Source organism: Cryptomeria japonica, chromosome 10, assembly GCF_030272615.1.
Source record: "Cryptomeria japonica chromosome 10, Sugi_1.0, whole genome shotgun sequence".
NCBI classification, from domain to species: domain Eukaryota; kingdom Viridiplantae; phylum Streptophyta; class Pinopsida; order Cupressales; family Cupressaceae; genus Cryptomeria; species Cryptomeria japonica.
In genome coordinates this window covers 699,368,341-699,386,996 of record NC_081414.1, presented here as the reverse complement: position 1 = coordinate 699,386,996, position 18,656 = coordinate 699,368,341, and the positions used below count along the sequence as shown (strand labels likewise).

General features: G+C 36.2%; 2 protein-coding genes across 3 annotated transcripts; one reads left to right on the top strand and one right to left on the bottom strand.

Annotated features, from left to right (window-relative positions):
- Positions 1-8,000: 8,000 nt before the first annotated feature.
- On the top strand, positions 8,001-18,340 carry LOC131040481 (metalloendoproteinase 1-MMP). 2 transcript variants are annotated; one of them, XM_059213469.1, is made up of 2 exons: positions 8,001-8,123; positions 17,619-18,340. In XM_059213469.1, exon 2 carries the CDS (start codon positions 17,621-17,623, stop codon positions 18,323-18,325), a length of 705 nt encoding a protein of 234 aa, XP_059069452.1. In that variant the 5' UTR covers positions 8,001-8,123; positions 17,619-17,620; the 3' UTR covers positions 18,326-18,340. The 2 variants fall into 2 exon arrangements, with proteins under 2 accessions (XP_059069452.1, XP_057829402.2); XM_057973419.2 differs by lacking the exon at positions 8,001-8,123 and having other exon boundaries at positions 17,495-18,340.
- On the bottom strand, positions 12,848-14,158 carry LOC131040463 (uncharacterized). Its single transcript, XM_057973402.2, has one exon. It carries the CDS (start codon positions 14,156-14,158, stop codon positions 12,848-12,850), a length of 1,311 nt encoding a protein of 436 aa, XP_057829385.2.
- Positions 18,341-18,656: the final 316 nt, after the last annotated feature.

Here is an 18,656-nt window from a genome sequence, read left to right as displayed (position 1 = left end):
TTGACTCTAAGTAAGACCAAATGAGACCCAAAGGTAAGAAACCTTGATGAGGGACCACTTAGCAAAGTGTAGTTGTATGTAGTGTGTTGACAAAGTATGATGAGGACAAGCAAGTGACCTTTTGACTCAAGTTTAGACAAGTATGAATGCAAAGCAAGATGTGAAGCACTGATGGACTATGTGAGACCCAAAGACAAGTTGAATGCTAGATGAAAACCTGAAGAAACAACCTAGGAAGCTCAAGTATTTCGAAACTGATTTCCTTTGTTTGCTGGACTGTAAAAATTTTCAATTCGAGATACAGACGCTTCTGTATACTTCACAGACGCGATTCCCAGACACAGACGTGTCTCTGTTCGACACAGACGCTATTATGCCCTTCACAGATGCATTTATATGACTCAGACGCGGTTAAAACAGACACAGACGCATTTCTGTAAACTTCATGCAATTTTTCCAATCTGTGAAGTTGTTTTGTTGTGACCAAATCCGATTGTTTGACTATTTTTCGTGACAAGAGGACACAATGTTGATGAGGACTCAATGTTTGCAAGTGTTTAGACTCCAAAAGTGTGTTGTTTGATGTAAAATATTTTGCATACACTTGAAGACACAAAAGACACAATGTTTTGTTGTTTGGTCTTGAATGTTTGAATGTTTAACATAAGACAAGCACAATTCTTATGGCTGACCAAGACAATAGTTGTTGATCCCACATAAGGTTTTACCCCCGAGGCTACGCTATTCAGAGCGGATACTTAGATGCTTGACCTCACTGGCTCCACCCTCGGCACTCACTTCTCGGGTCAGCCAAGCATCAGTCCCCATGAAAACTCCCCATGGCGAACTTTGTATCTCTACTAAGAACCGTATATGTGTGGGCCGCTACCAAAGGTCCGACCTCCTGCCTCAACAACTAGAAGGATTTGGGCTTCTAAAACAAAAAGGTGCTAATAAGGGCATCCGCTCGTGTGGCCATACATGCGGCACTTTCAGCTCTGTAAATACAGAAGGCTCCCAGCCGGTAGGGGTTACGCCCTACAAATGATCAAATAAATTTGATCAAACGGGTTTATGGGGAGACATAGTGTCGGTATGAACTAATCAGCACATGTTATTCATAGTTTTCACCATGAATACATTTATTTATAGTGGTTTGGAAGAAGATGGCTTTTCTTTTGCTACCACTTGGGTCGTTCTCTTCTCACTAGTAGTCCTAATGACCACACGGGAAGACAGGCCCTCTAAAGATTAAACAAAAAGAGCCTATTGCTCAAGACACAAAAGACAATGATTCAATTTTAGTGCACCAATGGAAGTGTTTGCTAATCTATGAAAACAAGGCACACAACAAAATTTCAAAACCCTAGCCAAGGACCTGCAACAAAATTTGTTAGTAGTTTGGGTTGTTTCAAATGATCACCGCTTCCTGCAAGCACACAAGTTAGGTAAATTTTAGAAACCCAAAAGACTTTGTGAAAGAGGGGCCTTCAACCAAAACGTTTTTGCTTCCAAAACAAGCTGCACAAACTTAGTTAGCTAGATCTGACAAGTTTAGTCCAAAAATAAACCAAATCTGAAACCCTAAGTGCGAAATTCGAAAACCGAATCAATGAAAATTTTAAAATTTTGAAACAGTAAAAACACAGACGCTGTTACCCACAACACAGACGCATCTGTATGACACAGACGCGGTTCTATGACTCACAGACGTGGCCAAAAATCACAGACGCCCTTATCGGACACAGACACGAGCAGAAATAACACAGACGCGCTTATGAAACACAGACGCTCCTGTCTGAGACCTGCAAAATAAAACTTGTCAAAAACACAGACGCGACTCCAGATTCCGCAGACGCTCCTGAAAATAAGAGACGCGATCCGAAAGTTCGCAGACGCGGAAAAACCTAAAATGTCATTGAAAAATGTCCGATCTGCGACTTCAAAAACACAAAATCTGCAACAAAAAGGTTAAATGCAAAGGGACAAGAGTCCCACCGGGCGTGCCAAAATGTATATGGTGAAAATGGATAACAATAATAACAATATTGAAAGGCTAAATGAATTCAACCACAAAACCCTAGCCTAACAATCAACAAAGATCCACCATAACATATGAAGATTACCTAAGACAATGCAAATCACATGAAATCACAAAGATTATACCATCACATGTCCAATAGGGTTTTGATCTCCATTCTTCCTATCTCCATTGATCTTGCTTGATATATTTGCTCTCAGATTTTATGTGTACAAGAGCTCAACAAAGAACGGAATGTGGTTGCAAGTAGGATCGTAGTGTAGTCAATTGATCAAGTTGTTAGCATGAGTGATTAGACATTCGACATTAGGGTTTGATAATGAAGAAGGCATCTCCTTAAATAGAAGACCCAATATGAAATGGAGGGATAAGATTGAGAGGTGTAAAAAGAGAGGTCGGCTAAGATTAGAGGGTAGGTAAAAGAAATACCAAAATAATGAAAGAGGTAGGTAGTGTAGGAATTAAGAGATGAATGACATGTGTCATGGGTAGAAAAAGCTAATGAATTAATTAAATAAATAAAGATTTATTTAATTAATAGAAGAAGTAAGATCAATTAAATAAATAAAATATTTATTTAATTTAAGAAAATGATAATTTAAATAAATAAATGTATTTATTTAAATGAGAAGTAAGGCTAGAAGAGGATAAATGAATTAATTAAATAAATAAAGATTTATTTAATTAATAGAAGAATTAGGCTTAGATAATTAAATAAATAAAATATTTATTTAATCAGACATGACAATTTTGGGTGTCTACACATATGTTTCTGGTGTATGTGTTATATGTAGCAATCTTGCATTGTTGGATGAATGTTTGCATGAAAATATTTCAAATGATTTTGGATAACAATTAGTTGATGTTAAGAGATTTAAAATTGTTGAGTATCCACTGAAGGATGGAAAGGTTGGAAGACAGTGTGATCTAATCACTGAAAAAGTTAGTGTTCATGCATTTATGAATGGATTTAAGAGTAAGATCGTACCTAAATATGTTAAACACTCTCAAAATGCTAGATGGCTCAATGGTCAGTTTCGAATATGTAAGGATTCATTTCCTGTTGGTAGTATACTTTCAGTTGTTGACTTTGCAAAGAACTACATGCTTGCACCACAAGATGAGGTCTAATCGCAATACTACAATTCAGTGCAAGTTTCAAATTTTGTCTATATTGTCTATAGGCATGCACCAGATAGTACAGAAGAGGATCATAAAATTTTGAGAAAGTACCATTTCTATATGAGTGATAATAAATTACACTCATCTGAGTTTGTCCAGTATTGCTTCAAGACCTTTTTTGAGAATTTGATGGAGAGAGAAATTCAGATGACACAACATCTAATATGGTTAGATAATTGCACAGGGCAATTCAAGAATGCTAGAATGTTTTACTGGTTGAGTAGGATTCATAAGAAAACTAATATCGAACACCTGGAACTTTTTTTAGGCTAGACACGGGAAAGGAGAACATGATGGTGCCTGTGCATGTCTAATATTTTTTAAGTTAAAAAACATCTTTAGATGCACATTGTGACATTGGTAGAAGGTGGACTTTGGGAGTAGTTGAAATTTAGTATAATAATGTCATTTTAGAAACAATTGGGATACTTCACCAATAATGTCACTTTGATGACAAGTTGAAACTTTGACAACTTTTTATGACACTTTAACAACACTTAATGTTACTTCAATAAGAGCTAACATTTAGTGGAAATCTATCACTTTGGTAGCCATTAGACTTTATGGACATACTACCTCTAGGTTGGAATTAAATATCTAGCATCTAAATGACTCGCCCTTACATCTAAGAGTTCCATAAGGTTTTAAATAAATATACTATGGTGTAGCATGAACACATGGGCCACATTAGTGAAAAAGAACTTAGATATTTGAAAAATAAAAATCTTGTTGAGGGATCAACTAATTGTTTTTTATTTTCACTTTTGTGATAATTGTATATATGAAAAAAATTATTTCTAGTTTAATTTGAGATATACTTAGAGATATGTCTACACCTATAAATATGGAAAAAATATAAACTAACTAGAAACAACATTTTGCTACACCTAGAATTATGAGAAAACATGAATTATTTGAGCAATATTTGTCTGCACTTAAAGATTTGGAGGACACGAGTCATGTGCTTCGTGATAGTGTGATTGGGAGCCTCATGTATGCCATGGCCTACACTAGACAATAAATTACCAAACAATGGGGATTTTGAGTTGGTTTATGGCTAATCTTAAAAAGAATCACAAGGTTGCATTCAAGAGATTTTTTAGATATCTTTATGGTACTTTGGATTTCTCTATTTGTTATCAAGGATCTTTAGAAAAATGCTTTCAACAACCATGTTTTCAAAGCACAAAGTTTGGAAAGAAGAAAGTTTAGTAGTAGGATTGTTCCACATGTTATTAAAAATATAGGGACTTGTAAACTCAAATTGGATATGGGATGTTGACATTAGGAAGTTTAACTTTGACTATGTATTTAGTCTATGTGGTGGTGCAATTAGTTGGATGAGTAGGTGACAGGTTGTGGTTTCTCTTTCCACTATTAAGTCAAAGTATATGACATGTTATCATGTTTGTAAATATATAGTATATCTTTAGAGATTGGGCTAAGTTAGGAAGTAGTGAGGATTAATAGTGATAGTTAGAGTATTATCAAATTTAAGAACCCTATTTTTCACACACACAAAAAAGCACATTCATATTCATTATCATTTTAAAGTTCAATTTAAACATAAATTAAACATCTAACTTTCACAAAAGAATCTTATAATTAAATACAACATTTAGAAAAATAAATTTAAACATTCAAACTTTTACACACAATTAAAATAGAGAGAGAGGGGGAGAGTAGGTAATTTGAGATACAACGAGTTAGAGAGAGAATAGATAATGAGAGATAGAGAGTAGGTAATGATAGAGAGAGGGTAATGAAAGAGAGAAAGGGTAACATGTGAGAGAGAGAGAGTGAGGGGGGTAGTGTGTGTGTGTGTGTGAGAGAGAGAGAGAGAGAGAGAGAGTAATGACATAGAGGGTAACGTGTACGTGTGTGAGAGAGAGAGAAGGGGGTTTTATTGTTGATTTTCATCTAGGGTTTATTGTTTGCTAATTTTTTAGGGTTTGTTGTTTGTTTATTTTCTAGGGTTTATTGTTCGTTTTTTTCTATCTAGGGTTTATTGTTCGTTTTTCTGTCCAGGGTTTATTTTCTGTTTTTTTGTGTCTAATGTTTATTATTCGTTTACATTTTTGTTTTTTGCTTTTTTTCTACGGTTTTAAGTTTTTACTATTTTTTACATTTCATGTTTTTTGCAATATTTAAAAACTAAAAATTATTTTAAACATGAAATTAAATAAAATAAAAAACGTTTTTCAAACTTTAAAACACTAAAATTAAAAAATAACAATAAATTAACATTTTTTATGAAAAAAAAATGGTCTGGGGGGTCAACTGGGATGAAAAAAACGAGTACCTGTGCTCCTCTAAAATGTTTACCGATTTTTGAAACAGTGAAAATGATAGAAAATGGTTTTAAAAAAATATACATTCAAAAAACGGGCGCTTGTTTAGCTTCGGGCACCCAAACCAAAACGAACGCACGTTTTCAAAAAATGTGAAACGTGCGCTCGTTTTTGAATGCCTCAAGCACTCGAAGCGAAACAAGGGCCCGATTTGTAAAACTTGGGCACCTATTTCTAGTGGGCTCTTTTCCCAACCCGTGAACTTCCTCGAGATTGGGACCCAACTTTGTGCATTTACCCGCCAATATTTTAAAAAATCTAAGTACGCCGAGAGATATCAATTTTAAAAATATTTAATATTCATAAATAATAGTAAAGAGTTGATTGTATCGACGTGAAATGGTTCAATACATTAACATTAATACAAATGCTAATTTGTCCCTAACTCTAATCCTATCTTTATTTCCAATTCTAAACCCAACCTCAACACTAATTTAACATTAAATCTAACCCTAATTGACCCCTTATGCTAACCCTATTTAAACTATAATTTAACATTAACCCTAACCATAATTAATCTCTAGCCTTCACCCTATATAAACCTTAACCATAATTTAACCCTAATTCAAATATTTTCTTATATCCATAATTTTACCCTAGCCCTAACTCTTATTGTACCCTAATCTAACACTATCCTAACCCTAACCTTATTTTAAACATAACCCTAACTTGAATATTTATCTTAAAACCCAATTTTACCCTAATCCTATTTCAAACCCTTATCTCTAATTTTAATATAACCTTAACCCTAATTGAACTATAACATTAACTCTATTTGAACCTTAACTAAATCCTAACTTATCTAACACTAATTAAACTCTATCAATAACATTAATTGAATATTAATCTCAAATTAAATACTTATTAAGCCACAACTCAAGTTGAACACTAACCTTAATCTTAGCCATAACCCTTATTGAAACCTCGCCCTAATTTAACCCCAATCTTAATCCTATCTTTAATTCTAATTCTAACCCTAACTTTAACCCTAGTCTTACATTGAATCTAACTCTAATTGAACCCTAATGCTAACCTTGTTTAACCCCTAGCCTAACATTAATCCTAACTCCAATTTAACCCCAACCCTAATTTTAGCTACAACCCTAATTAAACCCTAACCATAACCCTTATTCGACCCCAATTGTAATTGAAACATTTTCTCCTAATTGAACCCTAATCTAACATTGACCCTAGTCCTAATTGAATCCTAACCTTAACCCTAATCCAATACTAACCTTAATGCTATTGAAACTTTATTCGGAATATAACCCTAACCCTAATCATAATTTAACCCTAGTCCTAACCTTAACTCAAATATTTCTTTTATAATCCTAATTGATACCTAATCCTATTTAACGCTAGCCCTAACCTAACCTTAACCCTAACACTAACCCTAATTGTAATGACAATCTTTATTCTAATTTTAATCTTAATTAACTCTAAACATAAATCCTAGTTTAACCTTAATGCTAATTGTAACCTTGATCCCAAACTTTATTCTATAACTTTAACACTAACCTTAACCCTAAGCAAATGATGTAAGGCATTAATTAAATTTCTTCTAGAAAGTTATTAAAAGGTAGCTATCAAACATAACATTTAAAATTGAATTCAAAAAATATTATATAGAATATCTAAAATTAAATATAATATCTTTATGCATGTCCCAATTAAATTAGATAGTATAATTTTTAAGTTAAAATAAATTAGTTAATAATATATATTTTAAAGCAATTTCTATTAATTGAATAGTATAATGAATAACTTCTTAATGTGTAGCCAATGTTTTTTTCTTTTTTCTTTAAAAAAGAAAAAGGGATTTTCTTTATAGAAGTTATGAAAGATAGCCATCAAACATAAAATTTAAACTTAAATTAAAGATATTATTTTTTTAATATCTAAAATTAAAGAATATCTCTATGCATGTCCTAATTAAATTAGATAGTAAAATTTTGAAGTTCAACAAAGTTAGTTTTTTTAAACATTTTTTATTAATTGAATAGTATAATGAATAACTAACTAATGTGTACTCAATGAAAATTTATTTTGTGAAATTTATTAAAGATAATATATTTTTTCTAAAAATATCTAAAATTAAAAGTAATACCTCTATGCATGTCCTAATTAAAATAAATAGTATGATTTTGAAGTTCAGCAAAATAAATTAAAATTGTATTGTTAAGGCAATTTCTGTTAAATAAATAATAAAATGAATAAGTGTAATCAAATATTGAAACAAGGTAGTGAGCCTAAATCATCTTTCATATTTTGAAATTTGTTGGTCATGGTTTATTTTCTTCAATTGTCACCCATGAAAGAAGAAAAGAAAAAAGAGTAATTCTAATAAATTATATTACCTTTATTGTTCATTTACAATTAACCTTTGAGTTTCATTTTTCAAAAGAAATCACTCAAAATAAACTTTACCCTCAAATACATATGTCTGAATTTGTCCCCTTTATCACTCAACTTATAAAAAGTCTCACTGGCCTTTTTCTCAAAGAGTGCGGTATTGAACAGAGGCCACCACAATCACAAAACATTATCCTGTAACAATTTGAAAAATATAATACTCCTAAAAACAATAATCCTTTCTGAAGAAGCTACATTCTTATTTAAAAATTTAAGATAAAAATCAAACCTATTCTCACCAAGATCTAAATATGATTCAAATAACCTGGACAACTATAATCAAATAGTTCACAAATAATTTCATGTGGATTTCAATGTCGTTTGTTTATAGTTCAAAATTTCTTTTTAAAATAAAAGAAACTAAAGATATTTAAAAATCCTAAACACATACCTTGATCTTTGTTTCACAACAAACATTCAGTTTTTGTACTCTTAAGAAAACATGACCTCTGATTTGGGTTCCCCAAACCCATGGCACAAAGTGATACCTGACAAATTATAAATAAGGAAAACTTGCAAATTATGCAACATATACTTTATCTTCTAATTAAGAGTAATATTAATATGGAAAATTTGTAATTTTTCTTAAAATAAATTCCTACTACTAAGTATAAGTTGATTGCACCATGCACTACCTATTGAATGTCTAAGTTGATTTGGACCATGCACTACCTATTGAATGTCTAAGTTGATTTGGACCATGCACTACCTATCGTATCCATATTCAAATAGAGCTAAAAGTTAAATTTAACAAAGCTAAAGAATAAATATTCATTATGGTTCTAGTGAAAATACACATCTTCAAAATATTTTAGTTATTTAATTTAATTTAATTTATTTAAGTTATTTAATTTTATTCAAGTTATTTAATTTAATTTAATTAAGTTAAAATAATTAAATTAAATTTTTAATTCTCAAATTTTAAGTAGCTTATTTTTTCTTTTCATTATATATTAAAAATAAAATTATGTTATTCCTTTTAATGCATCGAACTATGAATTCAACAAACTTAAGAGTCTTGTTATTTCAACTCAAATTTAAATGATCAACATTTTAGTTTTTAATTTATTTTAAGTTATTTACTTTAATTTAATTTAAGTTATTATTATTTTTTTATCGATAACCAGGATAATATATTGCTTAAAATAGGAAAGATTTACATCCAAAATGTTCATAAACAGTCTACACAAAATGGGGTCTAACCTCTACAAACCATCCAAACCCGAAAACAACATCGGACCTATAGGACCATTCTTAACAACAAAATTCCAACCCTACATACACAAGCCCCAAAAAACCCAACAGTCCCAAAAGACCTGCCTACAGAAACCAACCCAAGGCCTCTTCCCTTGAAAAGTTTGGAATACTCTGGTTGGGCCCTGCTTCATGCATCTCTCTCTCCATCTGGCAGTGTTCCCGACATGCCTCCACGCAGCGAACCACGCTCCACCACCTTCACGAGCTTCTATGGAATCTGATGGCGGACCATAGGCTTCCCATCCTCGTCCAGAGGAGCTACAGACCGAATTGGGGTCGTCTTCCCACAAATCTTCACTCTCTCAGTCGACCCCAACCCACGCACAAACTGCATGACCTCCCTCCAACCATCCCTTGCGTTCTCTAGCTGAGTATCAACAGGTCGAGACGTCGACCAAATTACAAAAGGTTGCAGCTCCCCCAATTCAACGCCAATCCTCTGCCACGCCTCTTCCACCATCTTCAGCCCTTTGCCAACAACAGCTCGAGCCACCACATCATTCAATCCTCCCGCCCATTTGGGTTGCAACACCAAAGAGACAACCCGTTGCACCTCCTTCGTCGATGTTCGCACCATCAAGGCCAGAGCAACGAACAACGACGAGAGCCCTCCAAAATTCCTCCCCATCCACCCTGAATACATTCATCAACCTGTTGCTCGAAATCAGGCCACGAAATACTGGCATTTGACCATCAGTTGTCAATGAAAAATTTGCCTTCATCCTACCTCGCCTCTTCACCAAAACCTGCACAATCAACCAACACCAATACCAAAAACAACTAAATGCCAGGGAACCAAAAGCCAAGACCTTAAAAAAGCCGCCTCAATCACATGCCATGATTGCTCCGCACGAATCACATCAAACCATGCATAATCACCAGGCCATCTCATCGATTGGCGCCATCATCACTCCATTGCCGCTTAGGCCACTTGCACCAACATTGTGGATCACAATCCACGAAAGCCATTACTTCCCACAAGGCCAATGTCAACATCAACCACTTTAATAACAATTCAGGTTCACTTCCTAAAGTTTAAGCAATTCAACCAAGATCATGAACACTAACATATCGAAAGTCCTCAAATAATCTGAAATTGTTTTCCGATGAGCCATTCGCTCCCACATTTGAAAGCTTGTCAACCTCCACATTTGCTTCCCTGAGAATGTGAGTCACCTTATAGTCTTCAAACCCACACAGAAGAAGTTTCATTCTTCGAACGTGTTTGTCTAAATGCCACGCCTCCATTCGGCCTCTAACTATCCCGTTCACCACAATCTGAGTCTCCCTCCAGATGGATTTTCTTCACTCCCATTTTCTTGGCCATGAGAATGGCCTCTAAAGCCGCTTGGCATTCAGCCTCGTTGTTCAATCCATCCACCAATATTTTTGCTCCTATGGCTAGTATGTTGCCACAATCGTCTCGGGCTATTACCCTAGCTCTAGAAACCCCTAGATTTCCCCTCGAAGCGCCATCAAAATTTACCTTTGTCCAACCATTATCTAGCGGGTCGCACTCTTGTCTTCCTTCACCCATCCTCTGAGGATTAACCCTCAAAAGCCCATTAGCAAGCCTAAATTTAATCAAAGGCCAATTCACCAAAACTCCAGCATCAAACTGAGTGAAAGGAGACTTTGTTAAGTTCATCTGAGAAGCAACATTGGTGACTAGTTCCGAGATTGCCTTCTCCAACCTGATCAAAAAGCGATCCCTTTTTTCTACTCTATCTTCAAACACTCTTCGGTTTCGTTCTTTCCAGAGTTCCCATAACACAGTAGAAGGCAAAATCTTCCAAATGGCAGCAAAGATTGAAGACTTTCCCAAAATAGGCCACGATTCAAACCAATCGCTCAAATTCCGTGTCATTGGACCCTTCCAATTCAGTCTCTGTAACCCAAAGCACCAAGCTTCCTAGGCAAAATCGCAGTTTAGCAGAAAATGGTCCACATATTCCTTCGCCTTTTCACATAGCACACAACGAAAAGGACCTGCGAACCCCATTTTATTAAGTCGGTCCCCAGATAGAATCTGCCTATTGTCAGCTAACCAGGTGAAGGCACCCGCCTTTGGTAGGCACACATTGTTCCAACATAGCTTAGCTTCCCATTCCTTCGTCCTGCCTTCAGTCTCCAAAAGAGAAAGTCCCACCTTAACAAAGTAACTACCACTCTTGGCACCACACCAAACTATCTCATCCTCCTCCCTAGAGCATGAAACCTCTCTACTGTCCAAGATCTTCCTCAACAATCCTTCATCCACCTCCCCCAATTTTAACTCATGGGGATCCTTCCAGTTCCAACTCTGGCCCAACGCCGACATTTCTGGCGTAAGAAAATCACACACCTTTGAGCCCCAAACCTGAACAGTCTTTGTCATTATTTGTTGGGATGTTTGAAACTCCAAAGAAGGAGGTTCGTCCCAGGAATCCTGCCAGAAGCACGCCTTTCGCCTGTCTCCAATCTGCCAAGAAAGATGATTTGTGATCAAGCTCCTGTAGCTCACCGAAAAATTCCACAAAGTGGATCCTCTCAGGGGGTCTTCAACCGTTAGGATCCTATCCTTTTCCCCACTGTCCAAATACTTAGCTTGTAAAATTCGGACCCACCTCTGCTCCGACTTACTGTACATTTGCCATACTAACTTGGCCCCCATTGCCTCGTTGATAAATTCCAATCGCAAAGCCCCGCACCACCTCCTCCTTTGGGTTTGCAAACTCTGTCCCAGGGCATAAGCGGGATTTTGTCTTGCTCCTGATTTCCATTCCACAAAAACTTTCTCATCTTCTGCTGCATATTTTTAATGACCGCGCTTGGGATTTTAAAACAGGCCATTAGAAAAATAGGCATAGCCGATACAATTGTCTTCAGCATCAGAAGACGACCCGCCAATGATAGCCACTTACTCTTCCACCCCTCCATCTTTGCTTTGCAGCCATCTAACAAACCTTTCCAGATATTTGTCTTACCAACTCCAACAAAGAGCGGCAAACCAAGGAATTTCCCAGGAAGCTCACCAATCTTAATCCCAAATAATCTAGCAATTGCTCTTTGAGACCCAACTTCAGTGTGGAAGAAGAAGATCTCATATTTAGCCTAATTAATTTCCTGGCCAGTAACCCCACTAAATTTGTCCAGCACTTTCTTCATCACCGATGCTTCATGCATTGAGGCCACTCCAAAGAGACAAGTATCATCAACAAACTAAGAGTGCATTGTGGAGTCTACCCCACGTGCTATCTCAATGCCTTTCCACATCCCTTGAGAATGCTTTTGAGCAATCGACCAACCAAAAAATTCTGCCATTAAAATAAAGAGAAAGGGGGATATTGGGTCCCCTTGCCGGCTACCCCGTGAGGTGGGAAAGAAACCTTGGGGACTGCCATTGACTAAAACCGAGGCTGAAAACTGCATAAGCATACTGGAAATCCACTTAATCCAAGCCTTACAAAACCCAAACTTAATTAACACCTCCACCAGGAAAGACCTATCCACTATGTCATAGGCTTTCCTGTCTGGGCCTGGAGCTTTCTCCCCACCTAACCCAAAAACAACAGTTTTCACTACCTTCAAAGAGATAGGTTCCTCAAGCATCCTATTGTCATCCCTAGACACTAAGGGAGGAATTAACTCCAAAAGCTCGGCTTGCGAGCTCGACACCTGCCTGACCAGCCTCGTTCCTTCTCCAAAGATTTCCAAAGAAATCCACCGCCTCCTTACAAATACGATTTGGGTCCTCCATTGAAGTTCCATTTGCTAGCCATAGGGAAAGGATTCTATTGAGGCTCCTCCTTGCCTTCACCGAACTATGAAAAAAATTTGTGTTTCTATCATCGGCTTTAAGCCAGTTCTCGCGCAATTTTTGTTTCCAATAAATCTTCTCCCTCTGCAAAACTTCCCCGTATCTACTAAGCAGATCTTCCTCCATGAGATAATCTAATTCATCCATCCCTTCGGCTAAGACTTTTGCATTCAAAGCGCCCAAATCCCCGTCAATCCTTCTCTTCTCATCGAAGATATTGCCAAACACCTCCCTGTTCCATGATTTTAGTTTTTGTTTTACATAACTGAGTTTCTTGAAGAACTGAAAGGCCAAGAAGCCATCCAGCATTGGGGCCTCCTTCCACCAGCCAACCACCTGATCTCTAAAACCAAGTTCCCTTAACCACATCTTTTCCACCTTAAAAGGACACTGGAGCAAAACTTCATCTTTTTGCACAACCAAAGAGACTGGGAAGTGATCTAAACCTGAAATTGCTAAAACTTCTGCCTCGAAGATCAAGGGGGCCAAGTTCCAATCCCCTGCAAGAAAGAACCTATCTAGTTTCTCAGCAATATAGGAAAAGCCCCACCTTCTATTCGTCCAAGTAAATCTCCCTCCTTTTGCAACAACTTCAAAGAGGGCATCAAAGTTCACAAATGTCTGAAAGTCTGATTGCGTCTTGCACATCCTTCTCACCCCACCACGCTTTTCCGAGAAAGAAAGAGTGGCGTTGAAGTCCCCAACAACAATAGCTAAGGTCGGCCTCACCTCTTCTAAAAGCTTGGAAATATCCTCCCATAACCGACACTTCTCCATAGCCAAAGTGGGACCATAGACATTGATAAGAAAACAAGAGAAGTTCATGATCTTTGAATTCACCTTTACCATCTGCCAATGTTTAGAGCATGAGACAACATCCACCTGAACAACCAATGGATTCCACAAAATGCCAAGCCCTCCTGAAGCCCCTTCTGATTCCACAAAGAAACCAAACCACCTCTGTCTTACACCAAAAACTCTAGCTGCATCCTCTCTTCCCAATTTTGTTTCCTGAATGCAAATAACTTTCGGCTTAGCCTGATCAAAACCTCTTTTGATCAGACGTCTCTTGTCAGGGGCATTGCAGCCCCTAACATTCCATGTAAGGAACTTCATTGTTGTCCAGGAGAGAACAAGTCTCTCCCGAATCTAAGCAGTCTTATCTGACCCTTCATGTTTCTTGCTTCCTCAAGCAACTTTTGCCTGTTTTTCCTTCCTCTCAAATTCCTTTTGGACTTGGAGGGATTTGTTTTGGTCTGTTTAATGGTCCTAACATCTCTCTCGCCTATCTCAGCAGACAACCCTAGTGAATCATCATTCAACCCATCCTCCTCATCAAACTCCAACTCTACTGGAAAGCCATTATGCACCTTCCCTAGGGGCATGTGGATGTCTTTGAAGCTACTTGCTTTTCCCTCTGAACTCCCTGCTATGTCGTCTGAAAACTGGTTTACCAGAGGTTTGACATTCAATCCCTTCTCCAGGCCTTCCAGCCCAGACTCAGAAGTAGAGTAGAACCTGTGTTGAGAGGAGATCCCTCGGCCAAATGCACATTCATGAGTACAGAGCCCCTGATCAACCTTCACTATCGCTTCACCTGTGTGGAGGCAGACGTCCCCACACCCTTCGCTAAAAGCTTGTTGCGCATGATCCCCAATTGTACTTCCTGACATAATCTGAGGGTGGTCCACATAAATCTCTCCCAACACAACATTCACAACCGCAACAACCTTATCTTCAGTTGGACCAGAGACCATCTGCAACACTTCCTGAGCAGGGCAAGAATCCGAAAGCAGTTTCATCCCACCTAAATCTTCTAGACTCCGAGCTAATGAAGCAGCTGGATCAAAGCTCAAGTTAGCCTCTATGTGACCCAAAAGCTGCTTAGTCACCTCTGACCCAGCTAACAACTGCTCCTCCAAAGCTCGGTTTGCCCTTCCCTTCCCCTTTGGTCTTGCCTTGCAATCATAGTCCTCGTGTCCCCATTCTTTGCAGGACTTGCACTTTACCATGATTTCTTCAACTGCGATCTCTTGTCTCCATAGACCCTCAGGCGATCTAATCTCAACGGTCTTCAGGAGCCCAGGGTGTGGTTTCCACATGACACAAATTCGAGCATACATGCATGAGTTCAGTTCGTCAACTGGTTCAACCGACATGATGAATCTCCCTAGCTTATCACCAATACTCTTAAAAACTTCCTCCTTCCAATATTCATGCAGGAGATAGTAAAGTCTAATCCAAACAGGAATTTCCTCTACAGTGGCTTGTCGAGGATCAAAATTTGGGATCCGGTCCTTTATATAGAACCCTACTACCATCATCAAAAATGGCCTGAAGTTCATCAACGCAATCTTCTCCTCAGTTGTCCCAGCTATGATAAGGAAAAATTTGTTTATTAGGGTTTTGATCTCAAAGTGGCTCCCCCATTCTTCGTCAACCCACTGCCTAACTAGAGGGAAAGTCGGCCAATCCCCTCCCCACTTCATGAAGAAAGCTCTGTCTCGCAAGACTTGAACCGATTCCTTCCAAGCCTCCGAGTCAATGCAAATACTGATTGTTCTCTTCTCGGACGTTGCCGAAATCTCACCATTGGTGAGGCTATCCTGAGGTGTCGAAAATTTCTTCCTCAATCTATCTTTCGTTTGCTACTTACTCCACTGCAGATAGTTTAGAAATCTCGAATACCCCCATTTGGTTTTGTCATGCTCAAAAGGGGATCTTGTTTTACCAAAATTAGCTCCTTCCCTCTTCCTACGGCCCGTGTCCTGCGACTGCCACTAGTTTGAGCACGATGAGCGCCATGGCCTCTGGTTATCCATATGTCTAGGGCAATTCTCCCATCCGCGTGATCGAAAATCGCCTCCGCTTGAAAAACCCTAGCTTCCTCCTGCGCTCCATCCTTATTTTTTAATTTAAGTTATTTTATTTACTTTAAATAACCTAAATTAAAATAAGTGAATGAAAAACCAAAAAAAATATTTCATTTATTTTCTCCTCTCAACTACTACTCACTTGAGTTTAACAATTAATCAGTTCTATTTATCTCCACCATACTAATAGTTAACTTTGTGAAAATAATATTATAATAATAATATAAAGATATGATAATATAATAATAATAATAATAAATCTTAATTGATTTTTTTGAGGTTTAATAGAAATATTAAAATATAGCAATATCTTAATAATAATATAATATTGATTACAATATCATAATATAATAATAGATTAATATTAATTATAATATAACAATATATTAATTTTTTAAGTGGAATAATAAACAAATATGATATATCTTTCGACATACTTTACCTATATTTCTCTAAAGATAGGTATACTAGTTTTTAAATAATTCTTAAATTCTAATTATCTTATTTTTGTCTTAATTCTATATTAAAAATAAAGTTAAAGAGTCGACACCCTAATCAACGCTACTTTTGTAATTAAAAAACAAAAAGAAGTTATGATATTCTTTTTATCAAATTATGGAAGCAACAAACTTGAGTAAATGACCAATATTTTAGTTATTTGATTTAATTTCATTTTACTTATTTAATTTAATTCATTTTAAGTTATTTAATTTAATTTAATTATTTCATTTTATTTAAAATTATTAATTTAATTTTTTAATTCTTAAATTTTAATTAGCTTATTTTTCTTCTTAATTCTATATTAAAAATTAAATTATAATATTCCTTCTAATGTGAGAAACCATGAAATCAACAAACTTAAAGTGATTTAAATTATTTAATTTAATTTTAGTTATTTAATTTCATTTCATTTACACTCACAAGGGTGTCAAATTAAATGTCTTTAATTTTTATATAATGAAATGTAATATTTTAAGAACATAAATGAGACCAAGTACAATACTAAGAAATGATATCAAAACCTAATCTAGACTTCTAAAATGGATCTTGATAGAAAATACTAAGAAATGATATCAAAACCTAATCTAGACTTCTAAAATGAATCAAGATAGAAAATAAGATAAAGCATCAATAAAACTTTTACATTGTCCACTCTTCAAATGTTTTTATTATTAATACAAGTGTCATTATAGACTAAGTAGCCCATAACATAATGTCATTCTATCTTTACCACACTTTGTTGTAAAATAGACATATTATAATTAAAAAACAAGGTAGAAATAAAGTCAATAGAATAAACATCTATGTAATTAAAGATATTATAAAGTTAAATAATTAGATATAACATATTAAATCTAATTATTAAACTAAAAAAAATCTAATTATTAGAAAACTATAAGATCATCTAAAATAAAATATATTAATTTCTACTTTAAGTGATTCATAAAGCATCGAATTCTTCATTTTTTACTTTTAATTAATTTAAATAATATTAAGTCTATTTTATAGCTATCTTAATTTTTGTTCTAGTTAAGTTAAAATCAATTTATATGTTAACACTAAAGTAGAAATATACAGTCAAATCCTTCCCCCAAAAAACGACGGCATGAAATCATGTCCAGAATCACCATTATTTTATCAGAGCAGACTCATCTGCGTAAAGAAAATATTCGATCACATAGAGGCAAAGGTGTTACTTACAGGTATGACAATGCTCTTGATGCTTTCAACAAAAGGAGTGGTAAATTCGGCGCCCAGTAGTTATCATTTCCATCGAATTCCAACAAGCTGCGGTGTGATCAAAACTGAGCCTTTTGGTCCTTTGCCAAAATGGCAGTCCACAAATTTGACCTACGCATTGTTAGACATCCCGTATGCCCAATTAGGGCTATCCAGTGCAGCAGTTAGGTTTAGCATAGCCGCGGCCTTCGATTCATGGGCCGCCGTAACGCCCTTCCATTTTGTGGAAGCCCAAAACAGCGATCAAGCGAACATCAAAATAAGTTTCGCCACAGGCGACCATGGCGACGGCGAGCCCTTTGACGGACCAGGCGGCCTTCTGGCGCACTCCTTCGCTCCGCCATCCGGTATCATGCATTTTGACGCCGAAGAATATTGGCGTGTTGATGGCTTTGAAGAGCCCTCGTATTTTCTTTGGGTTGATTTGCAGAGCATAGCGCTGCATGAAATAGGGCATATTATAGGGTTAGGGCACGCGCAAAATAGTGATGCCGTTATGTACAGATTTATCTCTGTTAGAGAAGTTAAAAGAGAGCTTACCGTTCATGATGTGCAATGCGCCGCTGCCCTGTATGCTACGCCTCTTGAGGTGCCCTATATTTTTGTCAAGCTTTTGTTTGCCCTAATCTGCACCTCATTCATATGTACAATTCTATTTTCAACTGTATGAAGTAAGCTTCAGTGATTTTGAGCTCTGCAATTCTGGGAGTTTTCCTGGAATTGCTGTGGTAATAACAGTGCCCTTTGGCACTTCAGTTCTTTCCGAGGCTTACCTCGAGAATGTCTGCAGCCGAGAATGGACAACATCTTTATAAAGGGTTTCACTGAATTTGTTTGGTTTTTAAAAAAATTGCAAGTACTCTTAAGAAAATTTTAAGGGTTGTTTGAAAAATATTTGTTGTAAGACTTTAATTAGCTGTAAATTATATTCTGGGTTTCTTTTTAAATTGTTTCAAATTTCTATTCTATTGTATTCCAAATTTGTTGGGCATCAATATTTC

What these genes read in the sequence shown, in the direction of transcription:
- LOC131040481 (XM_057973419.2), top strand. Translation starts at nt 17,522, where the DNA reads ATGAAATCATGTCCAGAATCACCATTATTTTATCAGAGCAGACTCATC.
- LOC131040463 (XM_057973402.2), bottom strand. Translation starts at nt 14,158, where the DNA reads ATGAAGTTCCTTACATGGAATGTTAGGGGCTGCAATGCCCCTGACAAG.